General features: G+C 43.2%; 2 protein-coding genes across 4 annotated transcripts in view; one reads left to right on the forward strand and one right to left on the reverse strand.

Moving 5' to 3' along the window:
- The first annotated feature begins 1,263 nt into the window (after positions 1 to 1,263).
- PRELID3A (PRELI domain containing 3A) lies at positions 1,264 to 14,463 on the forward strand. Of its 2 annotated transcripts, none has more exons than XM_050892612.1 (6): positions 1,264 to 1,295; positions 3,937 to 4,105; positions 4,511 to 4,600; positions 5,425 to 5,495; positions 5,590 to 5,692; positions 11,274 to 14,463. In XM_050892612.1, exons 1-6 carry the CDS (start codon positions 1,264 to 1,266, stop codon positions 11,385 to 11,387), a joined length of 579 nt encoding a protein of 192 aa, XP_050748569.1. In that variant the 3' UTR covers positions 11,388 to 14,463. The 2 variants fall into 2 exon arrangements, with proteins under 2 accessions (XP_050748569.1, XP_050748570.1); XM_050892613.1 differs by lacking the exon at positions 11,274 to 14,463 and adding an exon at positions 7,495 to 7,548.
- A 7,872-nt stretch (positions 14,464 to 22,335) lies between these two features.
- The window catches only part of SPIRE1 (spire type actin nucleation factor 1), a 70,659-nt gene continuing 66,201 nt past the window's right edge, over positions 22,336 to 26,793 (reverse strand). For both annotated transcript variants that reach the window (XM_050891813.1, XM_050891812.1), the window contains 5 exons: positions 26,572 to 26,709; positions 24,967 to 25,037; positions 24,200 to 24,227; positions 23,975 to 24,111; positions 22,336 to 23,096 (listed from right to left, as the gene is read on the reverse strand). In XM_050891813.1, coding sequence (XP_050747770.1) covers positions 22,844 to 23,096; positions 23,975 to 24,111; positions 24,200 to 24,227; positions 24,967 to 25,037; positions 26,572 to 26,709 — 627 coding nt within the window. In that variant the 3' untranslated portion in view covers positions 22,336 to 22,843. The remainder of the gene's footprint in view (positions 23,097 to 23,974; positions 24,112 to 24,199; positions 24,228 to 24,966; positions 25,038 to 26,571; positions 26,710 to 26,793) is intronic.

Below are 26,793 nucleotides of genomic sequence, written 5' to 3' on the forward strand. Positions count from 1 at the left end.
TCGCCGCCGTCACCCCACCCCCGTCTGCGACGTCTGACCTCATCACGCTGCCGCGTGCATTTCCTCTACGGCTGAAGGACCCCTCCGAGCCCCGCCCCCTCCTGGAGACCCCGCCCCTTGGCGGCGGGCGAACCTCACGCAGCCTGTCTATCTCTGTCTGGCCACGCCCACCGCCGTCACCTCCCCGAGCCCCGCCCTCCTTCGGGGCGGGGCTGCCCCCCGCTGAGGGGGGCGGTCGTTACGGTGGGTGGCGGGCCCGGAGGTGCGGCCGGTGGCTGGGTGCGTTTGCAGGGTCAAGGCGTGCGGGTGGTATGGCGGGGCCCGGCCCGGCCGACGCCGTTAAGAAGGGCGAGCTTCCTCGCTGCCGCGGGCGGGGCAGGCTGTGAGGCTGGGGCCTCGGCGCCCCAGGTCTCCTCTTCGCCGCTGCCGAGGGGGACGGGTCTCCTGCGGCGTTGCCGAGTAACGCGCGTGGCGCCGGTTTATCCTGCGGTGACGTTCCACAAAGCCTGGTGGAAAATAAGAAAACTTGTCTCCTTTTCTTTTTTTTTTCCCCCATGTGACGCATTTTCTGTGGAGGTGTTCACTATAAAATTACTTTCTGCAAAGGCCTTTAGGTCAATTAAGGCGTTTAGCATCATCATTTCACTCCTAGGCATAGCAACACATACAGACTACACCTGGCTGTGTATTACATCCCCAACCGTTAGCGTGTTTAAAGCAAAACTCCAACGTAAGTAATTCGTAAAGGTTTATTTGTTAAAAGCTGTGCGATCAGTTAGTTTCTGGTGACAGAGAGCTGCTTTTTCAGGCTGCGCGTTTCCAGAGCGAACTGACGCCGAGCAGCTAGTCGAGGTCCCGCAGGCGCCCGGGCCCCCTCGCCGTGCTGCCCGCAGCAAGCACCGCCGGGCCTTGCGGTGGCGGGCCTGAACGGCGCCGAGCGCGCGAGCTAACGGCGGCGGGTCATGAGCCGCCGTCGGTGCCGGTGCGGCTGTGGGCGCTGCGCCTGCGCGGTGCCGCTTCTCAACAGACGCGGGAAGGGGGGGCGCCGCCGGGGGGTGGTGGGCGGGCCGAGGAGGTGACGGAGGCGCGTGACGTAGAGCAGGCTGGGCACGTCCAGTGCCGGCACGCGGAGCTCCGCCCCCCCCGTGGCTGCTCGCGCTCGCCGGCCGGCCGGCGGGTGGCTGTCAGGTGCCGCCGAGCTCGGGCTGCCGCCGCCCGCCCGCCCGCCTTCCCGCCGGCCCTGAGGAGAGACCGAGGGCGGCCATGAAGATCTGGAGCTCGGAGCACGTGTTCGGGTGAGGTGCCGGGCGGGGAGGGCGGAGGGGCGGCGAGCCCCCCGCGCGCGGCGGTCGTTGAACGGCGGCGCTGCTCCTTCCACCGGCCGCGCCGGCGGGCAGCCGCTCCGGCGCCTTGCCGGGCCGGGCTGTGCGGGGGAAGCCGGGCCCTACCGGGGTGAGGGCGGAAATAGGAAATGCCGCGGGCGCGGCCGGAGGAGGGAGGCTGGGAGCGGCCGTGGCTCCTGACCTGTTATACCGGCACGAAGGCTCGCCGGGCAGCCGGGGGCGGGAGGGAGGGGGGCACCGGCTTCTGGCGGCGTTAAATCCCTCCGGTGAGGGGGTGGGCTGGGGACGGTCCCCGGCGGTGCGTCAGCGCCCCCCCCGCTGCCGATCCTGCGTCGCCTTAAGCTTTTTCCTGCGTGGTCGGACCCCGTGCGAGGGTTTCTCCCACCTCCTGCCGCCTGCGGCGGGAAATACCATTCCAACGGGGCAGTGGTAGAGCTGGCCCGACAGCGTAATTGCTTGATAAAGATGTGGGTATTTAAGGAAAAATAACTTTCACACTGTCAAAAAAGAATAATCCCAAACTACTGACGTACTTGATGATATATTCCAAGAGGTATGGACAGAGTGACTGTGTATCATACCTTAGCCGTCAGATGCTCTCACGGAGATGCCTAGCAGACAGCCATTAAGTGACAGCTGAGTAAGTTTTCTTACCGTCAGTCCTTTACTGCATTAAACGTGTTTTGAACATGGTTCTGGTCATCCAGTTCCACTTTTGTGTGGTGAGGGAACAATGGGCAAAAGTATCAACAGGCATGTAACAAGCTGTAACGGGGGGCTGATGTGGAGGACACTGCAGTTCCAGTGCAGCTCTTAAAGTGCCACTGATAACTCATCTGCTACAGGTCTCTTAAAAATCTTGAAACCTGAAGAGCACCAGAGGTGACAGTTCTCAAAATATTTACAAAACATCCCAGATGTGCAGTTTCAAACTTCTTTAATTACATTAACACAACTGAATTCATTACGCTAACATAGGTATTAGGTGTTCAACTTTAACATTAGTCTGGTATAAGTAAACTGTAGCTTCTGATATGAAATGGCAGGCAGAGGCTAGTAAAGGCTGCTTGTGTATGGCATAACTTCTGAGTTTGAGATGAGTATCTGTCAGCTGGGAAACACAAAATTGATTTTTATTTGGCATTTTCTCATTGAGATCTGTATTGGAACACCCCCATCTTATGGTGCAATGTGTGCGGGTGTAGATAGTTCAGTTCAGGGGTTAATAAAATATTGTTGTGCCCTGTCGGATCTCTGACTTAAAATCCCTCAAGGACACTTAACAGAAATTTGACCTTTTCAGTTTGTGTATCTTCTGTTGATTATGATGTATAGCCACTGAAGATAAAAAGGAATGGTCCTCCAGCTCTCCTTCTGATGTAGCAATTGAGGGCTCTGTTTTTCCTGCTTGCACCAATAAAGCTGAAAGACCTTTTCTTACTCTTCTTGTTGGAAAAAGAACTTATTTTTCCAAGCTTCTCTTTGTTCTGGCGGTGGTGTACTGTTGATGCCCTTCTGTATGTGTCTATTTTAAGACTAAAAGTAGTGTTCTTAAAAATCAAATCCATTTAGGGCCCTAAGAGCAAGTTTTATGTACAAGTTGGCATGCCTAAGCCTTCTTAAGTTAGGTATCAATAGCTGAATTTTTAAAGGTACCTTTAAAGGTTACAAACCTTTCATTCCACATCTATCAGTTATTCTGAATACAGAAATCATTGCTTAGGGACAGAATTTCTGTGTTGGATCAAGCCCATGATTTCTCTAGCCTCCTCTGTTTCAGAAGAAGATACATGAAGTCCCACAAGAGCTGTGTGGACAGCCTGTCCTCCAGTAGTGGGGCTGCTCTGATCCCAGCAGTTTGAGATTATCAAAACTTGTTTCATAAAAACAGTTCTGTATTGGGAAGAGTATCCATAAATATAATTCATGCTACCAAGCTGCTGGAAGCAGTAGCACAAGTACAGACCTAAGGCAGTGAGCTGATCTGGTTTCTGAAAATCTGCTTCTTTATTTTGAACTTCCTGACTTTTTTTAGTTGAATTAAATTTCGCTTTGTTTTTTTGCTATAGGAAGAAACGGAAGCTAATGATGTTTTCTTTGATTTATTTGGTGTGCTTAGAATTATAGAAGAATTTATGTTGGAGTGGACTTCTGGAGGCCATCTAATGCAGCCCCTCTTCTCAAAGCAGGGCTAACTTAAATGTTAGCTCAGGTTGCTTTTCCAGTTGAGTTCTGAAATGGATCAAGATTCAACAACCTCTGTGGACAGCTACCCTGTCATTGTGGGTTTTTTGCACAGCTAATTGGAATGTCACTTGTAGCAGTTCGTGACTGTTGCCCCTTGTCCTTGTTTCTGTTAGTCTTGGGTTAATAATTCCTTTCTTCACTGAGGAGAAAGGAATTTTTTGTTTGTTTGTTTGTGTATCAATACTTTCTTATTGCCTTTCTGAGCATCACTGAATTCTGAAGGGACTTTTGGGAGCTACAGGGTTGTACAGCACATGCCATATTACGCAAGCCAGATCCCTGATTTAGTGTCTGAATACTTGCAATTAAATACAAAGTAGTTAAAAATATTGTCTCCTTTTTACAGACACCCCTGGGATACAGTGATCAAAGCTGCTATGAGAAAGTACCCAAACCCAATGAATCCGTGTGTGGTAGGAGTAGATGTCCTCGACAGAAGCCTTGATAACCAGGGGAGGTTGCATAGTCACCGTCTTCTCAGCACAGAGTGGGGATTGCCAAGTATTGTAAAAGCGGTAAACTTTTACAGTCTTCATGGTTTATGAAGAGTGTGATGCATTTTTATGTCATCATCTGAACTGGAGCAGAATTCAAAGGAAAAGCTTAATTTATAGGAAATATCATCCACAAATATTACATAAGCTGTAATTAGCATGCTTAGTAGTGAGAATACGTTGTAGGCTTTAGTATGCCTATAATGTGTGTATGTCTGTCCAGACTGGTCTGTGTCATGCTATATGGCTGATACAACCTACCAGGATGTAGTCTTGCCACTGATCACAGTGTTCTGGTATCCATGAATTACTTTGTGTTTTATTTGAGATCACTAAGAACTTGACATTCATGTGTTTCAGCATTTTCTTTTTTATTTTAGTACTTAACTTTTTTATTTTTTAATTTTTTTATTTCTTCACTTCCAGATTTTAGGAACAAGTAGAACTCTGACTTACATTGAGGAACGTTCAGTGGTAGATCCAGTGGAAAAAAAGATGGAGCTTTGCTCAACTAATGTGAGTAGTAGCTTAAGAAGTTTCTGGTAATTAGTTCTGGAGATAAGGTGTTTTGCTCTTAACGTTTAGATTAGAAATGTGTTTGCGTCTTTCATCAGGAGGTGGCAATTTCCATGTCTTAGTTGGCGTCTTAGTTGGCATCTTAGTTGCCTCTTTTTTTTTTTCCTCCTCCTTCTTCCCACAAATAGGGAACTTTAAATACTTTGGGATCAAACAGTTGTGATTCTGTTTTTCATGTAAGATTATTTCTCAGAATGCATGTAAAAAATTTGACTTTTAGATGAATAACTTGTTCTACATTACACTGCCATTTACAACAAAAGTTTTAATTTGAAAAGCCTTTTTTCACAAAATGTAAATGAAGTATTATGCTGTATTTTGGTATCCTGGGAACTTGTAACTATCAGATTTAAAGTGGAGTTGTCTGTAGGAGAGCCTTGTCTCTGTACAAGAGGCATTGTCTTTCCTGAGTATTAATTTTCTGTACATTCCAAATAGTGTTATGGTGGTCTTGGTCTTGAAGAGCCTCTCTGAATTGCATGCCATAAATCAGATAAGACTCGACATTCAGAGAAAACGAATGGAAAGCTGTTTGTGCTTTGTACTCTGAATAGGAACTTAGATTGATATTATTAGATCTAGGATAGAAGAAGATGCATCACCCTTTATAGGTCTTTTTATTGACTGTGTTCTGGGTTTTATATTCTGTGTACACTGCTTTGTCTCTGACATTAAATTGAACGCTCTACTATTGAGTAGTGCTGTTGATAACAGAAAAATGAAAGGCAGGAAGTGAGGATTTCAGCTCTTTTTTTCTTTTTAAGATTACTCTCACAAACTTGGTGTCTGTTGATGAGAGACTAGTTTACACACCTCATCCTGAAAACCCTGAAAAGTAAGTAAGGATATTTGTGTGCTCCTTTGTGTATAGGAGACATTATGTTAGTCCAATTCAATTTAGGTATTAACTGTTCTTTATTCTCTTACAGAACTGTGCTAACTCAAGAAGCAATTATTACTGTTAAAGGCATTAGCTTGAGCAGTTATCTGGAAAGCTTAATGGCAAACACAATATCTTCTAATGCCAGAAAGGTACATCTTTGTTCTGTTTTCTCCCTCTCTCCCCCCACCCCTACCTTTTGTTTTGTTGAAATAGTAATTGTCAATCATGTGTGCTGAATACTGTATTTAATTTCTCTAAACTTTGTGCACAGTTTCAACTGATTTTTTTGTAGGACCTCAGCGATTAGAATATAATTTCCCAAAGTATGAAAAAGGTTTCACTACTAAATCTTTGTTTTTTCAACTAGAATTGCACATCAGAACAAACAAACCTCTATGTGTATGCTACAGTTATGCATAGCATACACATATTATTAGTTGGTTTTGTTTTTTTTTTTCCAAAGCACCTTTTTAAACACTAACCTCAAATTTCCAGGAGTTAGTGCTAGTAGTGAATGTAACTTCTTTTTCAGCCTTTATAATCTGGATTTAGCAGTTAATGCTAGCATATTTTCTATGCTGCTTTGTCAGTTGTTCCAGTTCCTATCCATTATTGAGCTGTCTCCTTGCCTTTGGCTGAAAGTAAGGTAGTGTAAGCAGAAGCATGTTCTTTGAAGAGATGAAACTATGCTGGCTTTTGTAGGTAACACTACACCAACTCCTCTTTCTTGTGCTTGCTTTTTCTACTTGGGTTGCAGCCATGGAGCTGTACTTCAGCACAGGCAGAGCTACAGAAATGCTTGTTCTTGGGCACTTTGTCATATCCTTCTTCAGGAAAGGTGGGAAAGAAATGGGGTTACTAGAGAAGCACAGGCATTGCTGCCTAACAGCAGGATGAGTGCACCTGAAATTTGAGTTTGTGCTCTGCATTGCTGGAGAGGTTCAGCACAGTGGGAACCTGGCGCAGGTAGCTCCTACTGTGCCAGAGAGCCTGTGCTTTGCCCAGCCCTTTGTCCTTGTGAGAGATGTTGCTTGACCAAGGCAGTGTAAGCCAACTTGATAGGAGGTACTGAGCAACTAGATCAGAGAGGAGAAAGCCTGCTTTTCCTCCCTTCTGTATGCTTCTCCAAAAACGAGAGGAAAACAGGTTAAAATCAGGGGATGGGAAAGGAGTGATGGGTAATTTCTAGACACTGAAGAGTAACTTTAGCTGAGTGCTCTCTGTGTTTGTTTGAAAGTCATAAATGGAATGTATTTCAGATAAAGTACAACTCTATTCTGATCCAGTTTTCATTTAAAAGTCTGTGTGGGGCATATATTCTTGAAAGAGAAGTCCAAACCTTGGCTCACAACCAAACTCCAGGCTGACTCGGAGGTAGCAAAGCACTAGCTAGTTGGAATGGCCAGATCAGCTAGGCCAGATCAGTTCAGTGCTGGCTGAATTCCTCTCGTGGCATCTGTCACATTTGCATGTCTCCATTGAACTCAGAGAGTGTAAGTATTTCTTGGTACCTATTCAGGGTTGCCTGTGTGAGAGCTCGATTTCTTTTAAAGATTGTTCTTCTGTTCTGCCATTTTCAAGGAACACACTGGCTCACAAGCTTCTTGCAAATCAAAACCACTGTCTTGTCCTGTGTGTTTCACTGAAGAGTCTCATTAGAGATGTTGAACTTGGCAGGAATTTGTACTTGCTGTTACCAGCCCTTTCTTTGCTACCCAGTAACCTACTGTGCTGTTACTAGCTCTTCTCGCGTGCTGTGCTGTGCCTCTGTGTTCTTAGCATTCCTCTTAAACTTCGTGAAAGTTGCTGAAAAATGTTTTGTTGTTCTGAAGAAATAGGAAGTATTGAGATTTTGCTCTGAGGTAGAAGTGGCAAATGATGCATTATTATTTTTAATGATGATGGAAAAATCATTTGCCATATGTTGTAAATCTTTTCTGTGTTACTCCAGGGGTGGGATGCTATTGAGTGGATAATTCAAAATTCTGAAAGCGCTCTAAGCTAGCAGTTCTCCACATCTACAGTTTGTACTAACTAGTGGTAATGCCAGCATTCTTCTTCTTGGTACAGCATTTCAGCTTTCTAGCAAATATGTGCATGGATTGTTGTTATGTGAATTTCATAAATTAACCTGCATGTATGTTTTATATACATTGCATACAGGAATGGCAAACATGTTCATTACAATGCAGTTGTAGAGAGTGAGAGTAGGTCAGAGCTAGACTGGATCAATTAACCTGTGCTTATACCACTGGACAACCAACTTGCTGCAGCCATGTCTTGTGCCACACAATATTGCTTATGGTTTGAAAGTGGAATGATGACTGCAGATAACTAGGCATGTGAATGAGTCCCTCCACCAAGTGTTTGATCTGGTCCTAGTTTCTGTGATTTCAGTATGTAAAACTGGTACCTGAAGAAATTAACAAATTGGTTAGTGACTGGAATTGGCATTATAAAAATGAAACAGAATTGTATTCTTAGGATATAAAATTGATTTCTTGAAACAGATTGCCTAACAGGGGTAATCTTTTGCATAGTGAAATTGTATGTGCTTTTCTTATGCCTAAGGAATATTGTTGCCCTTCTGTGAACTTCTGTGGAAATCTGTACAAAGCTTGAAGCTGTCAGAATGCGAGACTGTTCGTGTTTTTCATTGGTCTTGTAGTTACATTCATTTCGGTAGTGACGTGTTCCTTAAGCGATGTGACTATGAAAAAGTCTGACTTCAAGGTTGAGAGAACTGAGTGTACTTGCCTCTGTGATACCTCTGTACAGACTGTTTTCCTTCCACTAGTCAGTGTAGCCTGTCTCTGTCATTCCTGTATCGGCTTATGCTTCAACTAATAAGATTCCTTAAAAAATGAAAAAAATCCATTATGCTGCTTCTCCTACTTAAGAATGTAGTGGTTTTTTACACTGCTTACTTTGAGATCAGTGTATGCCATGAGTGTTTGCTTTTATGTTCTCATTCCACTAAGCTGTTAAGGCTGTTTTTCTGGAAAACATCAACTACAAAGGCTCAGCATTTATCAGTCACTTAAGCTCTACCAACAAATCTTCATATGCAGCGTTTGGTCTGCCAAACACGTCATACTGCTAACATATGCAATAAAGACTAATATAATATGCATGCTTGGTTATGAATTTGCTTGCTTAATGACTTACTACAGAATTTGTTGTACATACAAAACTTTATAGATCAATCCTCTGTCAGATTTTTTTTGGTAACTGGGTAGTTCTACAGTACTTGGAGGCTTTGCATCTTGTTAAGATTTGTAACTTAATTTCCTCTGCAGTATATTCCTGAAATCTTCCTTGCCAGTATCACGAGTTTATTCTTAGCTGCAAAATACAGCATATAGCGTATGCAGGTCTAAGGAAACGTGCAGACCTCGGTAGTCTCAAAAGCTGAAGGAAATATCTTGGTGCTCCAGTTGAATGTCGTGGATTTTTTTTTTATTTTATTTTATCTTGTCAACAAATATATCAACTAAAACACTATGACCTGGTTGTTTCATAGTCAGCGCCTGTAAAGAATCTCAGTATTTTTCTACTGAGCATTTTCTACATTGAAGGTATTTGACTTTCTGACAAGTCTTCTTTGTGCGATTAGACAAATATAACATCTAAGCTGTTGCTGTCTTACTCAGTTCTCTGTGCCTGTGTCACCTAAGAGAGGACATTCTAACCTGACTTTTAAATATCCAAATGCGTGCTTACTGAAAGATGATTCCCCCTCTCTCCCCCCGCTTTGTTCCTTACGGAGCACTCCACTTGGCTAATTCATGGCTAGTTACAACTTGTTGCTATGCAGTAGCCTACTCCTGTCTGGGTGCTTTTATCCATGCTTTGCTGGTGTTCCCAGGTCTTGCACAGGCTGTAGAGACAGTGGAAGTTATCACCTGCTGAAGCATGGTCGATTTGGTGCTCAAATAGAAGGAACTCGGAAGTTAAATCATATTCTACAGACTTTTTTCAGCAACCCATACTTAAACTGGACAATTTAAATCATGTTTTCTTGATTATTGTCGGTATCTTTTAAAGGCATATCTTGAACTAAGGTAACTTAAAGATACGAGTTCTTGAGGTAATTCTGGATAGGGCTGAATCCTCCTTTCTGAGCTCTGGCCAAGAGTGGAACACTTTGTTGTGGTATGTGGATCATTTTTCTCAGGTTGAGGACTGCCTGCCAGTGCAGACGTAGCAATTAGTGTTTATTCTGTGAGTCCCTGTAATATGAAAAATCTGAAGAGAAACAGAATCAGCCCTTCACTGAACTTAGTGGGGGTCTTGAGATAAATATGCTCTTATTCATAGTGAAACTCTATTTCTTCTAATAGGTTACACTTTGCAGCCTGGAACTGGGCTTTTAAAATTATTCCAGAGTAATGTTTCCAGCCCCCCCCAAATTCTTCGAGAGTGTGTGTGGGTTTTGTTTTGACTTTTTTTTTTTTTTGAGGTTTTCAATTCTGTTTATGCAGATTCTTGTTCACGCTTAGTGGTTTATAAAGGACAACAGCAGATTCTGGACACTTTAAGAGGTTTTTGTTCACTTTATCACCTATAACGCGTGCAACAAAAATAGTACATCAGAGTTCAGAACAGCTCGGGGTGGGGGGGCTGTTCCCCCTCTTTCCCTCGATCTCTGCAGAGGGCTTGAACACTGACACTGGCTCTTTTGAAGACTTAGGACTTTTTGGGCTCAGACCCTGTTTCTCCAGCACTCCTCTAGACTTGGCCAGAGCCATGTGGCTCCCAGTAACTGCTCTCCACTGTTTCTTCTTAGTAGGGTAACAGAGGTGAATGTCTCTTGGCTTCTCTTTAAGTGAAAAAAGGCCAGGTGTTTTCCTGGTCTGATCCCATCTGCTTGTTTTGGCAAAAGCTGTCATTCTGAGATTGTGGAGCTCTAAAATCTTGCACTTTTGCTTAGTTAAAGTGCTTCTCTATTTTCTTGGCTTCATTGTGCGGCTGGCTGTGTGCTCATCTTGTGGTCATTGGGGTGCAGCTGCTACAGGGTCTTCTTAAGGTAAAAGGTTTTTGACATGCTTATTTTGCTGGATTCCCCAGCTTTTACTAAAGCATTGGCTGTCAATGCCTAGCTTTGAGGCACTCCCATTCTGAGAACTGAACGGAGAAAGACCATACCTTGATCTAAAATGTGCGACTGTAGTCTCTCAGTCTGTTTTATATGCTGAAAAGTTGCTGTGCATGAATATAGAATTTAGTGCGAGTCCATCTCTGAACTCTTGCTAGATATCAAATCAATTAGTTGCTACTTCAAAGAGTGCTTGGAAGAGTATCTTTCTTTGTCCTGGATCTTCTCAAAAACTGTCCATATAACTTGGTTAATGAATCTGAGAACAGTGTCTAGGCTTTGCCATAAACTTGCTGACATTCTTTGGGTAGTAGGAGCAGCAAACAGTAAAAACAGCAATACTCTTACATAAGGGAACTTAACTGCTGAATTAGGCTTTTTGCCTAGGTGTGCTACTGGGAGCTCACACCAATATTGCATTTACTTCTTGCTTATGGGTTAAGCAAATGCCTTTGCAGTGAAGTTTCCATAAGAAGATGCTAAGAAATTATCAGTATGATCTGGTATCAAACTATGCAGGGCATGAAATTAATTTTAAAACAAGTCTCATGTCTGACAGAGGAAAAACTATAGAAACATGAGCAGTGGTGGTGTATCTGTTCTGATCCTAAATTCCAGTATTTTCCTGGCAGGGTCGGGATGCCCTGGAGTGGGTGATCAGCAAACTAAACACAGAATTGGAGGAGCTGAAGTCAACGCGTGAGGGCATGAAACCAGCCATGGCAGCAGCGTCAACAGAAAAATAAAACCAAAAATACCAAGTAACTGACAGAAAAGTTTTATTCTGCAGGCTGCTTTGTAGATCTCCCTTCCAAGCCTGATCTGCAGAGGTTTTATATATTTATAAGAAATTGGTTCAGCAGAAAAGTAACCTCATCCGTCATCTCCACAGCAGCTCCTGTTGCCTACTGAAGATTAAATTGACCTCCCGCAGATACTGTTTTCATTTAAACAATTTATTTTTAACACTGGAAACAAAACATTTAGCACGTTTAAAACTGCCTAAATGTGCCTTTTATAACAAAGATAGAGAGTATGTTATATTTACACCATCTCGGTTTTTCGTACTCAAACTTGAAAAGAATGCATGTGTGGTATTAAGGGTTTTCCGTGTGAACGTTCGTTCTGTGAAGGACTGATAGGTACCAGAGCACTGAATTTTGTCTGTTTTGTAATCTGATAGTGTCTTACGACCATTTAAAGGGAACTACATGCGTCAGAACATGATACTGTAGAATTGGATATCTATCTAGAGGATCATCCCAAAAAGCTAAAACTTGTGTGGTACTAACTTTTCTTATCTTGTTTAAATGTGCTGCCTGAACATGACACACAGATACTTTACTTCTTAGATGTTTGTATCCAAACGAAGATAAAGTTTCTATTGATGTTAATAGCCTAAAACAGTTTTTTGGTGGGGAGAAGGGTATAATTTATTTTCATATTATTTATTAACTTGCCCTAGTTCCTCCCCTCCCTATGAGGAGAGGAGCAGTAATTCCTGGAAGGTGCTGGAAAATACTTCTCTTATTTATCTCTAAGAAGGGTACTTGAACGAAGAGACTGTGCTGTTCCACTGATCCTTGCTCTTCACATCATGTCTTAACTGAGGGAGAGACTGATGCAATAACCAGAAGAGTTGAAATGAGAAATAAGCAGGAAATTTGAAATCCAAATGGTAAGGTTTCATGAACACGTACTTTTCATGCCCTGAATGGAGAAAACAACAGTACAAGAAAAACAAACGGACTCTCCTTTTCGAGTGTTTTCTACTAACTACTGACTACCAGTGTAACTGAATTTTTTCAATGCTTTTCTACATTGGTACAAAATGATTTTAGGATCATTTTAAATGCTTCTCATTATCTGGAAAAATACTCCAGTAACTGCAGAAATTGCTTCCTATAAAATGTGCATAAATATATATTAGTAACAGTGCTAGCCTTGTCTGATGTTCACAAATTTTCGTATTTGGTCCAGGTGTAGTATACATTTCTTAGACAGCCCTCTGCTAGGGCATTTTAACTTATTTTTTGGTGTGGACACAAAGTGAAATAAATGTTGCAAGGATGTTTACTCGGTCAAGTGGGAAGCATGTGTTTAGGAAGCTGTTAAAGAGCATGAGTAACTTCTAAAAAAACTAGAAGAGTAGAATGTTGGTCACTGTTTTGATCTGGTAATGTTAAAGTGTCTGTAGCTTAAGGGAAATTTCAGTGTTCGTATTCTGGTTAGTCTGAAAGTGAACATTAATTTGGGTGTAACTATAGTCTCACTAAATTACATGATCCTAATGAATAAACTTAATTTAAAAAAAATATATATATTAGTTGAAAGCAATTAATGAGTAGCTAATATTTACGTTGCTCTTTTTATATGGACCTAAAACCTTTCTTATTTTGGAACAGAAACTTAGAGCTTAAAGGCTGATAGCAGCTCCTTTCCAGAAGATACGCTGGATAGCTTTGGTGCAGGTCAGTTGTTGTGCTTCTCAGAGGAGTGATGCCACTTCCTGGATAAAGAATGCAGAAGATGCTCTAGCTCCTGGTGGCATTCTGCTAGGAAGGGGAGTGCAGCTATGGCAGAGCTCTGCAAACAAAAAGAAAAGACGAGTAAGTGTGTGTGCATGTCGAAACCTGTACTACAGCATTTCCATACATGCCTACTGGAGATGATGAAAACATACTGTTGAGGGGGTAGAAAAGTCTTTGGAGAGGTTCATGCATTGCTTCAGTTTGGAAGAAGAATTGTCTAAAGCTGCCTCTTGCATCAGATCTGAAATAATTGCTTAGTGTTGTCTTAAAGCCAACTGACTTGTGTATAGCACCTTCCAGCACTAGCTGGTGTCCCAGGAAAGTCACCACAGGCTCCTATATTCTGTCTAGGGCCGGACTCCTCTGCCACACCTTAGGGTCAGTACCAGTTATGCATCAGTTTTCTGGGTTACTTTCTTTGCACTTTGTTTCCTTCTTCCAGAAACAAATCCTTATCTGCTTGTGTTGCAGCATCTCCTTTCTGTTCCATTCCCCACTGGTTTTGGGCTGCTTCTGTTCCACATTTCATGCTACTTGGGAACTACATGGCTAGATGCTTGGTTTTCCAATGTCTGCAGCTCCACTTACCATGGATCAGCACCTTGCCTGCTTGTGCTCAGTCCTCTGCTGCTTTTCTCTAAGCTAAATGGGAGTGGGGAAGCTTTAGTTAGGAAAAAGACGGATTTCTTCCAGAGGCCAGTTCCGTCACCCAGCTGCCTCTCTCTGCTGCCGGACAGTGCTGCTGCTTCTCACCTTGGCTTTCGGGTAGGTGACACTCCTGCACCTCTGGCCTTATTGATCTTCCTGTGGTTGCTCATTTTGCCAGTGTGTACGAAGGACCTTGCAGGCAGTGGTCACCTGGGACCAAGTAGGCTCCGGTGTTTAGCAGATGAAGCGGTTCTTAATTTCCCGTAAGCTTTCCTGGACACTTTCACTCTTCTGCTTTCTGCCTATCTAGTTTGCATATGGGGCTCGCACCCTTCTTCTCCCTTGACCATGTGACTCTTCTCCATGGGATCTGATGGTATCTGTAGCTTCACGTTCAGCCCTGCTATGCATAACACTGTTTTTGAAGCACTCCATTTTCCACTCCAGTTCTGTCACTGTTACAGTCCGAGTTCACCATTGGGGCAAAAAAACCCCTACCTTTGGACACAACCCATCTTTCCTTTATTTACTGGAAATGGCTAAAAAATATTTCTGAAGTCAGTTTTATGTCATGTGAATTGACTGAGGTGTCCATCAAAGACAGAAAGCTGCATGTGAGGGAAAGTGCTAGGCTGCTTGCAGGAGGGGGAGGGCTGCAGCTTTTTGGATTGGTGCAGAAACAGCCAGGTACGTAGAAAGAAAAGAATTTATAAAGCAGAAATGGCATTAAGTCAACACTCATTAACTTGGAAGGATCTTGAAGCGCTGGGGACCAAGCAGAAGAAAGCTCAGCACTTGTAGTCATGCTGATTAATGGGTAGCAAGTGCCACTTCGAAGAAGAATTCTGCACTTTGAGAGTTGAAAATAGAATTAGAGTTTTGTGTGTTGGGGAGGAGGTTGTTCGCTGCTGTTGTGCACGCCACTGAGGCTTGCAGTTCAGTGTTTCTCAGCTGTTAGGTTGCAATTCAAGGGAAAGGGAGCGTGGGGGCTGTGTGTAGGGAGGTGGTTTGGTTTTAAGAATTTAGTGCCAGCACATCAGGTCTCCAGATTGGTTAGAAGTGTGGCTGCTCACCCTGCCCAGTAACTTACAGTTGCATCGCACACGCCTGCTGCGGAAGGATGAAGCTGGGGATAGCTGGTTCCTGACTGCGGGGGAAACAGTGAGGGAAGATGGCAGCGGTGGTTCCCAGAGCGTGGCAAACTGGGCATGTTAGCCCTTGGCCCTGAAGGATTTGAAGATGTTGAAGATACCAAACTTGAAGTAAACTCTGGTTTCTGGTTGATGTTTATTTTTTGTGCTAGTGCAGGCAGGCTCATGTTAGCAACAAAAGGCATTAACATAAAACAGTGTAATCAAATGGTCGTGTGTGTAATTGGTTTTGTGTAGACTGTCCTTTTTTTGTTTTTCCCCTTTTTTTTCTGACTTGCCCTTGCGCCAGTGTGAGTCCTCCATGCTCCCCCATACTTCTTGCTTCTTTTCCCCCATCAGGTCAGCAGGCATAATGGGGGAAGGGTCATATTTGTTGGGAAGACAGGCAGTCCTAGTGTAAGTTGCAGTATTCTTGAAGGACTGGCTTAACGCAAGTGAAGGCACTGAACTGCAGCACTTTGCATGTATCAGGAATTGATGTATAGCACATATCAGGCATTGGTGTATCTGATGATGTAATAAAGTAGCACTAAGATGACCAGTGACATTCCTTGATGTGACACTTTTCATTTAAATCTTACGGTGGAGCAGTGGGTAACACCTTTCCTATTCTTGCATCTTCCTAGATTGTAAGCTGTGAAGGGCAGGACTCTCTAAAGTGTCTATGTACACTATGGTGCTATCTTAAATAAATGACATCCTCAGTTTAAAAAACCACTTCTGGGTGTAACTGCTGTAATATAAAATGGGCTGTTGGTTTTCAGAGAAGGCTGCGGAAAAATTATTCGCGTTAGTCTGTGCTGGGTAAGGAGCAGGACCCAGTACCAGGCTCCCTGGAGCGCGCTGTAAGCCATGCATTGTACTGGTCAAGAGCTCTGCAGGGGTCCTCTGTGCCTGAACTGGTGACTCTGTTTGGGTCTGGCAGCGGCTTCATTTTGCAGTAAACCAGATGATTAGCCTTGACTTGTAAATAAGACCTTATTTATCTAATAAACTATCTTCTTACCCCACCAACACTACTTGCCACCGGTCAGAATCATGCAGGTTATGGGCTAGCCTTTTCATCGCAGCTCCAGGAAGCAGGTCATGCTTTCGCTATGAATTTGTTCAATGAAAAGGCATTTTTGTGAAGCACAGGTCCTGTCCTCTTAACTTTTCCACAGCTGAGGTGACTGAGGTATGATTCTTATTTTATTGGAAGGCACCTGCAAGTAAAATCATCAGTAAGGGCTCCTAATTTGGGGCCCTGCTGGTACCACACTTCCCCTTCTTACTCTTCTATAACTTTGTTTCTAACCTAGTTAAAATCTGCAGCAGCTAAGGTTCAGGGCTCTAGCTGACCAAACAAATGTGGAACGTGCCCTTACCAGCTGTGCTGTGTAAGAAACGATGCTCGCTGTCTTTACAGTTAGCTCAAGAAACCGAGAGCAATGCAATGTCATTTTAAAGAACTTTTTATTAGTAACGCATAAACAAGAAATTGGGTTTCAGTACCACATAACATGAAAACAAGCAGAAGACAATTCTATTGCCTTCCTCTGTTAAGAGCTGATGCCCCGGGTGTACCTGAAGCCGCACAGACGGTACATGCACAGTGACAGCACAGAAGCAGGAGAAGTTCGAAGGGGAAGGGTTTGTGCTTTGGGCCTGTTAATGTCCAAAAAGTGCATCTCCTGTTTGGGATTTTCTTTTTTTCCTTTATTAAAGAGGGGGTTGGGGAGGGGGAACCAGCTTTAACAGAAATACAGCTCAAAGACACTCCTCACTGTATCTTCGTTTTGCTTTCTAATTCACAGGCAGTGTAACCACCAGCCCCTTCAATAGAAACGTGCCCATCTTAAATGTCTAAGCCAAAGCTGGGCCTTGGCCTCGGCCTCTACCTGCCCTGTAAGCTGGGCCGTGAGAATGCAGCCTCTCTCTCTATATGCGTCAACTTAACTGGTGCTTATTTCCACCAAACTTTGGAAGCCAACCTCCTGCAGAAGTTGCATCAGCTCATGCCCATGTCCTTTAATTCTAGATTTAGCGGCCCCTGAAATGCCATTTAACAATCCCACACTGCCACGTTTGGCCTACAGCCTGTCCTGCAAAAGCCAAAGCATTGCCGGCTCCCACTGTTAAGCGCTGACCGGACTCTGGTTAGAAAAACACAGGGAGGACCCATAGCTTAATGTAAACACTACAACTGCACGGGAGGCACCAAGAATGTGTTTTTTCATACTGGATGCTCACCTTTTTGCACTTGCAGGGTTTTTTTAATCAAATGGGTTAATAATCAAACAGGTCTTTTCTGGCTGTGACTGTACATGAAGTAGCCTGGCACCTCAAAAGACTATCTGCTTAAAAATGTATTTTTATATTAGCTACAGAAAGGTCTATTCCAAATGGCTGCCTCTAGAACTGTTCTACAAAAACTGTCTCGACAACCTTTGCAGACTGCAGCGGCTTCTGTCGTTATTTCAGCACACAGAGCCCAGGCTACCTGCGTGTCCGACACTCAGTTCAGCCAGGCACTGCCACTGCAAAACAGCCCAACCAGAGGAGAAATGGAAAAGTTACTGAATTGTAGTTCAGTGCAAATAAACAAGCAAAGCTACCGCCACATAAAATTTGCTGTGCCTATTTGACAACTATTTAGCTCCATCTCCTGATTATGCCCTATGACATCCGTTGCATGCGGACTACTGCGGTAAAATTCATTCACAAATCTTTGCTTGTCAAAGTGTTGTGAAGTTTCAACTGTCTGGAATTCAGCGCACCTGGAAGTGGTGCTCATTGCTTTCCAGTACCGAAGGCTGATGGAAACTTGCAGTGCAGGATCCTATTAGCTCTGACACTGAGCACTCATCTCTTTGTCAGCAGCTCCCAAAATTCTTTCAACCATTGTAACCACTTAGTAGTCCCTGTTTTTGCAGACAGGGACCCTGGGGCATGGAAAAGCTCACAGCTTGCACCAGGTAAACTGAGCAACAAGAGCAGCTCTGGGGTTTTTCAACGTCAAGCCGAGAACGCAGGGAGGGCGGTGGGCTCCCTCTGCTCCGAGCTGCCGGAGCTTGTGGGTGCCGCTCAGCGCCCAGCCCTTGCACACGGTAGCTGGCACCGGCTCTCCCAGCAGGAGAGGCCGGCGGCGCTGGACTCCATCGAGCTGCCACGAGGACAGCGCTCATGAACCTACGCTTACGTGTCAGGAAACGGGTTCTGTGTCTTTGTGAATCACGTCAGGCTGAGCTAATGCCCCTCTCTCGTGGTTCTCCTGCCAGGAAATTCTGGTGAATAGCAATTTCAGGTACCCAAAAAGTCTGAAACACAGTAGTAAAAATCAGACAGAAACAACAAAACAGATCTTTATAGCTGGAATCAAGATTCATAAACATTCTCAGATTGGCCTTAAGATACATACATACAAAAGAAGAAGAAATAAACCAGAGCAGCTCCAAGTTACCAACATGGAAATACCGTAAAATTTTATGGTAACATTAACATAATCCATATGCTGTAGCACCAGAGCGTACAGTTGCAGCACCTTTCCCTCATGCCTGTGTGCTGTCACTGTTTCACAGATGAGACTGAGCTCGTAAGAAAGACATTCCGAAAAGATGTACAGAGCTGCTGGATGAGGTAAAGCATGAACGTAACAATCAGGAGTCTAAAGTTGGAGCTTCTAAATTAGTTTTAACCTATAGAGCATGCAGCCAGTAACTAACCGTGGAAGCTGATGCTGAACTTGCCTGGGAAAAAAGGCGAGCCTGAAAGAGAAGAGAGAACAACGTAGTCGTCGTGATAAAAATGTTCTCTCCACTTCTGGTTTAAAAACTAAAAACAGTCAATCAAAAACCTCTCCAAAAGACTGCCAGCATTTCTCTCCCAAAGATGAGGGATGGAGATTTCCCAGAGCCTGTACTACACGCAGGACAAGCGCACCTCAGCTACAGGCCATCAGTGTTGGAAGTAGCAACACGTTGGTAACAGAGGGAGTTGGCCGGAAACGATGACCCACATCGCTGGGGTTACACAAGCAGTTTTATTGCTATTCTGAGTACTTCGATGTGTTTCCATCCCTTCATGCAGCCCAGCCAGTGTTCAGCTGTTATTCAATCATTTTCATGAGCAAATCTTTGCCAAAAGAAATGTCTGACTGATCTTACAAAACTATAAAAGCATGAAAAAGAAAAGGAGAGAAACAGAACCTTTAAATCAGCTTCCACATGAATAATTAACACAGACAAGGGCTATAATGGAAAGGCATTTTATTTTCGCCAGGTAACACCCCTCCCTGTATAAAGGAAGTAACGGGGAAAAGGAAAAAACCAACAAACCCCCAAAGCACTATTGTCACCATGAACATTTGAAAGGTCAGGTCTGAGAGCTGCAGCAAAGCCCTGCTCGCTTCCTCCATCGCCACCGTGAGGCAGAGCTGGTTTTGAATTCTCCACAACCAGGTTTGCATACAAAACAAGACCGATGCTGCCAGTAGCATTTTTAACTCCTTGGGTCTCCTACGATATATTTAAACAGACCTTGGGCATATCAATAAAGCTAAAAAAAAAAATCAAAAGATTTAAAAAATTCATGGAAGGGAGCTCACTGTGCTAGTCCCGCATTCTTTTCAGCAGTAATTCACTCTAAAATGCCTATGGAGTGCAAACTGTATTAGGGGGCTGAAAGCGTTAACTCTAATAAAGGTAACAGCCAACACACATATAAATAAGACTCATTTCCTTTTTAAAACATCATGGGAAAGTCAATTCCCATTGCATGATTGATGGAGACTTCCTAAATATTAATAAATATATTACACATATTTACAAGCTTCTGATTTCATCCTCTGATGCTAATGTGAAGTTCAGACCGTAAATAGGACATGCTGGGCAGCACCGCAGGGTACGCAGGCAAATGGCTGCGGTGGATTTGGGATGCTAGCGCAAGCAGCGAGATGGAAAGCTAAAAATAGCCCTCCCCGCAGAGAGCCAGGCAACCAGCGAGCTGAGCTCCTTCAGGCTTTGCGTGACAAACCAACCCGCTGCTTTTTCTTTTGCGGAACGAAATGCCAGGATAATGCGGAGCAACTGTGCCAGAGAGGAAGGGATGGGAGGGAAGGGGAGAGGCAGCCCTCCGCACCACGTTTTCTGGAGCCTGCCACAGCGTGTGTCAGCAGCCCGGAGGGTTTTTTCCAGGGGAAAAAGGGAGGTTATCCAGGCCCTGCCCCACGGCAGCTCTGCGTGAGCGACATGGAGCACTTTGTACAACCACCGCGTTGTCGTTCCGTGTTTGCGCCCTGCCCGGGGCAGCAGAGCCCGGCCCGAGACAAGGGCTGCTGGGCATCCCGGGAAGGCAAAGGCTGGATGGCGAGGCTCCGCCGCTTCCCCAGAGCCGCCCCGGACACTGCCAAGGTGGAGGGGGGCACAGGCATGCCGTGGGGGACTCATTTCCCTTCGCACACGCAGGATTTACTTAGTCCTTGATTCTGCCTGCTCTGCAATGTCCTAAATCCCTCTCAAAGGGGAAAATAAACGTGCTGGTTACCCTGCACCTCAGTAGCTTGAGGATGCCAGGGAAGAGGACTGCGAGCAGAGGATTGAGCGATTGTAACATGTGGCTGGGGCATTTGCAGGAGAAAATGATAAGAACAACAACAGGGGAGATGTAAAGTGAGATTTCCTGCATTTCTTTCAGTCTAGTTTTCCTGATGCACTGTGCAGCAAACACACGGCCTGGTTTTGGCACAGAAACAAGAAAAAGTGCTGATGTGACTGAGATCAGGCGACCCTTCCAGCAACAGCAGACCTTTCAAATCAGCCTGTCTGTGCTGCTCACCTCCTGCAATCCTACATCCTCATTTCATGCCAGTACTCCAGGTGCGTTAACATGCAAGACACTTTTCCGGAGGTACCCCCGGGAGAGGGCCATGACACCTGCCCTTACACGGGACAGCTACGAGGGAGAGTTAGCCTTGAGCCCTGCTTTTCCTGTTTGCATTGGTTCAGAAAAAATTAAAAACATTATTTCAATAAGCCCTGCATATGCAAAATTTCTCATTTTCCAAGGGGGCGTTTAAAGAAAAATAAGGATGGATGAGTCCCTGGGAAGGTTTAAGGAGACTTTTGCATGTGCTTTTCAAATCAACTTAAAAGACACGATATGAGTGGCTGCTCCGAAGGCTGCAATGTAGCATGCAAATACACTTCGAAGGGGAAGCCTTGTTCCCCTGGGCAGGAGGAGGCAGCCCGCAGTGGGACTGGAGCCCAGCGACCGCATGGGAGCCAACCCCCCCGGCACCCCACGGCCTCCGCACCGTGCCTTACCCGGGCTGGCGGGGCAGTCTGCCTTCTCTTGGGCTTTTCAATGCATGAGATTTGGACAGGAGAATCTGTTTTGATTAACGTGTCTTTAAAATCATGTTACGGAAATCCAGTCCCAGCTACTTTGGAGCATTTCTGAGGTATCTCTCATTAATCCGAAGTATAGAAATGTTAATAAATAGATCTGAAACTTTTCTGCTATGTCATTCTATAATACACTGCTATATAGATATTAAATATGCCTCAGGGTATTAAAAAATTTATGAAAAAGTTACAGTAGTTGATTTTCAAGTATTAATAACTTGGCTATGTTAGCTTGTTTTCAAATACCAAAATGATCTGGCCCCAAATTATTGACTAAACTCTGGCTATGCATGAATTTAAAAAAAAAGGTATTTTGAATATAAAAAAAAAAGTGCAAAAAAGCATGAGATGTCAGTTAACATTGTAACATTGTTGGAACTTCTAAACCGCTAGTCTAGCACTCTTTTGTGAGTGAATTAAAAAGGGGAAAAAAAAAAAAAAGAAAAATATTAAAGAAAAAAAAGAGAGATTGCTCCCAATCTGAGACAGCACTGTCCCAAATTTCAGCAGAACACAAATTTTTACAGCCAAGTTATAAACCCCAGAAAAAATGGGGTTATCAGTGGATATGCTGTCAGACAGAACTATAGCAGTATTTGTGTGCTCCATTATAATACAAATGTACACCTTACCCACCGTTTTCTCTGAGTAACCACGTGAACAACTTTACAGGTATTCAGTTAAAATTAGAAGCCTCCCTTATTTCCCATCCTCCCCATAAACTGTACAACTCTGTCTACTACTAAAATTCACTGCTACTAGTAGTCATCATCGTACATTCAAGATAGAAAGTAAGCTACTAAAACCTGCTCAAGAGACACTTAGAAGTACACTAAGGCTTAAAAAGTACAGCAGCTCAGGGGAATGGCCAACCACACGGGCGAAGAGCTTCGTCGCGTATTTTGCCCTAGGACACAGACATTGTAGAGTCCCGTGCTGAACCCTGATCTCGGAGCAACCGAAACAGTACAAAGAAAGATGGTTTTGACCACAGTCGCTCACACTCTGTGTCTGGCGCGTGATACGACCCTTTGCCGTTTCAACTAGGACGTGAGCATTACTAGGGTGGTAATGCCAATATGACTTACTGTTTGCTACTGTGCTAACACTGACACTTTGTTAGACTTGGTTCTCCATTAAACACATGTTTTCAGCTCATCTCCTGAAAAATGATTCAAAGCATGGTTAAAAAAAGACTGAAAGCAAGAAAAGGCTTTCTAGTTTCGACGCACACATACAAAAGAGGCAACAATTTCAGACTATTGATTTTCTTCCAGTGCGAGCAGCTGACCCGTTGCGTATCATTCTGCACAGATCTAAACATAGCATTCTGTGTCTCTGGGAACCATTGGAGTAGGAAATCCTGTGATCTAATGCAAATTCAAGCCAGTCGAGTGAAACGAAGCAACGGAATGATAATCCAGTTTCAGTGACCTTGCCCATGGATGATGACCTCATGAAGACAAAAGCAAAGAAAAAGGCACAAGGCTCAGATCTCATTGATAGTCCTTTCAGAGGGGCAGTATTCAGAGGTTCCCGGCGACGACATGTAGAAGGACTGCGTTTTCCTTTTTAACCTGGCTCGCTTGTTGGCCAGAGATAGGCTGCGCCGGCTTGAATTGATGATTTCTGAAATAAACTTCTTGCAGTCCACGCACACCTCCATTGTGCTCCAGTCCTCCATCAATTCTTTGGGAAACTCTTCATGCGACTTATCCACAGATTTGGACCTTGAGGTCAACCTGAAAGGCAAAAGAGCAGGACCTGTCACATTATTTAGCAGCACGGCAGCGGGCCCCAAAGGATGCCTTCAGGAAACAGCACATCAGAATCGTCTTGATTTAAATCTTCCTGTCTCCTGTCCCAAAAATGACACCAGGAGACCAAGCGCCGGAGAGGACAGCTTCTGCCGGGTTCAGCAAGATTGCAGGGTCACTAACGGAGGGCATATGTAACATTTACCTTGGCAAAAACAACCTTACTAATAACTATAAATAGATGATGTGTTTGGCTAATTTGACACAGCATCCTAGCACTAGTGATTTATGCAGAGGGTTTACACTGTAGATCCCCTCAAAAGGGAGCATTTCTTTTATATTTAATTTCTCGGATTAGCTTTGACAACCATCTGTGTATGAGATATAAAACCAGTAGATAACTTGATAATAGCAAAGTGAAAAAAAAAAAAAAGTGAAAATTAGAATTAGAAAAATTAGGGGAAAAAAGATAAATCTGTGCAAGACATCATTGAATTGCCATTCAGTGAGTGATTCTAGCCTGCGAGATTTATCTCCGGAGAGTCTATTCACCCCAGAAAAAGACATGCTGAGGATATTTTTCTAGAGGTGCTACAGAAATACAGTTGTCCCAGACTCTCATTATTTTTCACCTGTAATGTGAAAAAGGTTTAAGACATGCTGTTAGTGTTGCTATTTCTGTAAATCAAAGCAATGAGTGGAAGAGACACAGATTTTCAGGCTTCAGAAAAGTTACTACAAGCATTAGAAACAGTGACAACTACAAAACAGGTAGACAGCATCTTCTTAATGATTGACAACTCAATATGAAACACTTAGAAAGCATTTGCAACAGACACACGTGAGCTTGGGTTGTTTCTCACCTGGACATGCTCCGCAGTGAATGGTGGTGACTGGTAGAGGGTTTCTCTGGCCTCATAAAGCTTTCTCCTCTTTGCAAGGTTGAAGGTCCCAGTGAGAAGATGGGGAGAGTAGAATATGGCTTTGATGGCAACCGCATCTGTTGAGAATAGCAGAAGGAACATGCAGTATCAGTACAAAGATTACAGCTTTTTAGAAAGGATCTAACCATAAGTTTGTTTACTTACTTTTTTGCAACACTGTGAGCATACAGGCCTGTGTAAGAAAGCAAGAGCATGAATCATTTAATTGGGAAAAAGTACATTTAAATCAAGAATAAGGGATAAATGTTTTCAGGAGTTACAATCATCCTCCATCCTCCCCTTAAACAAACATTTTTATTTTTAACGCTTCTTCAATGTAATAACTTCAATCAGAACATGAAGCCAAAAGCAAGGAGAAATGCTAAACAAGAACAACAGCTAAATTAAAAAACAGGGGGGAAAAAAAACCCCAAAACCTGGTTTTCCTCTAAAGAAATCTCCTTTGGTAAGTGAGACAATAAGTCAGTGATTCCATAGATCTCCAGACTTATTGTCTCACTGTTCAACTTAAAATTTTTCATTTTGCCTGCAAATGATTCCTTTTCCCTTCTCCCCCCAACAATACTCCAAAAATAATGCAAAAGGTAAAATGCCTTGAAATGTTTTCCCCAACAACATAGATTATGGAACTGTTGATTGGGGAGTCTGAGTAAATTCCATCTCACTCTCCCATGAGCATAAAAGAACAAATGAGTGTTTCTCTCACTTTTAGCCAAGAGTTTCAGTCCAGGGAAGCAATTTTGTCACTTAGGAAGGAACTGCTTTTGCATAAATTTTTTTTTAACATCGACTGTTACAGAAATAAAAACAATCAACAGTATGCAGCAGAACATTTGAGGGTTTCTAACATATAAATCAGTATTTTTCCCTCTGAAACGGTACTCATTTATTAACAGATATTAAATATTTACCTCTTACAGAACTGACAAGTGTAAGACCAGGTAAAGAAAGAAAACCTTCTTGTTCGACAGCAAAAGCAGAGCTAAAAGAAGAACAGAGGAGTCCACAACGTTAGGCAAAGTCCCACACAGTAACGACTTCATCTATCAGTTACTATCAGCGAGACCACAGTTGCAGTACTACGTCCAGTTCTGGGGTCCATACTTTTAAGATGATATTGAAAAGAATGGTCCAGAATTGTATCTTCGTATATTTAGAAATACTCCTTTAATTTTTTACCTAAATTAGATACTTGTCAGTTAATTATTAACTTATTTTTACTTGTCCCTCACTGATGTTTCTATCGTTACTACACGAAAAAGCAACGCGAAAGTAAGAGTAACAGCAGTAAGGAAGGGTAACTATTACAACTGAAGAACACAAGAACAAATTGGCATAAATTCAGCCATGAAGACATTTAGGCTGGAAATGGTTCCTAACTGTCTGGGTCAGGTTCTGGGACACAAAGTTTTTGCCTGTGATAACATTTGATGATTTTCTTCCAATCCTACGTTCTTGAAAACTAGAGGAGGTGCAGGAAAGAGCTATTATAGCAATCTTACTTGAGGAAAACCTGCTTTACAGTGGGATAATAAATCCTATCTATTCAGTTCATTCAGGTAAGGATCACAGCTTAAGAACATTTCTAGGTAGGAAAGGCATTGAACAATGAAAAGCTTTGCAGTCAAACAGAAGATGACATACTGAGATCCAGAGACTCAGGTGAAGCTAGATAAATTTGGTTAGAAATAAAAGTGAACAATTTTAATAGTGGGGTAAATTAATTAACGCATCAACTTACTTTGAGATTTGATAAAAGCTCATTACTAAGCTTTATATATCATGACAACAGGCAACAGCTGAATCTAATGAATGACATTTTAAGATTCTTGTTCCTCTGCCTTAAATGTATTAAATCTTTAAATTAAATCTGCATACTAGTCACAGGTAGGTCTGTGGGTAAAATACACTGTGAAGTCAAAATACACTTGCTGGAGGTGTTCAAGAAGCACAAGTCAAAAGTGGGAGAAAAGGACACTGCTTCTACTGGTAAATACCAATTCCTAATCTGCAGTTTACAGAAGAAAATGTGTTAGTTAATGGGTTCTCTAATATTAAACCTCTTTCTGGGTCACATGTTGTCTGACTTCTCTAAAGGCTTTCATTCCCTCTGCTTGATAGTAAGGATTCATATGAAATACTTGTAGTTTCCTACTGCTATCTGTAATTCTGTTTTCTGGAATAGAAATGCTAAGCAATACTGCAGTACACATGGGGACAGAAATCACTTCAGTCAATGAAGTTTAAAACATACACATACAGATATGCTCTGATAATTGCAAATGCTACTGCATTTTTGTAGACGATCTAAACAAATAAGGTATTTCCATGAAAAGTTTTGATGTTTTTGCACATAATTCAAGGAAGCTGACCCATGTGTTACACATTTAGGGGGCTGTTTGGTGGATATCTCTTCTTTCTCTCCAATACAGGGTAAGAAACAAATGTTTAAATGGAAGGCTTGTGTGACTGGCCTCCCTCAACATGCTTTGGAGCCTCCACAGACTCAGCCCTACCTTTCCTTTCTTGAGAGCAGTGTAGACATCTTTATATTGCTGGTACTTTTCCAGCTCCGCCTTCACCAGCACCTGACGGATGTGCATGACCTCCTCCACCGTCAGAGCCAGACATTCCACCGGGTAACAGAACTCCTCCTGGAAGCCAAAAAAACCTTATTATTTCAAAGCCAAATGGCTTCTTCCAGACTTCAACCTAGACAACCAGCCACCTGGTTAGTG

This window comes from Gymnogyps californianus, chromosome 2 (genome assembly GCF_018139145.2).
Source record: "Gymnogyps californianus isolate 813 chromosome 2, ASM1813914v2, whole genome shotgun sequence".
NCBI lineage: Eukaryota > Metazoa > Chordata > Aves > Accipitriformes > Cathartidae > Gymnogyps > Gymnogyps californianus.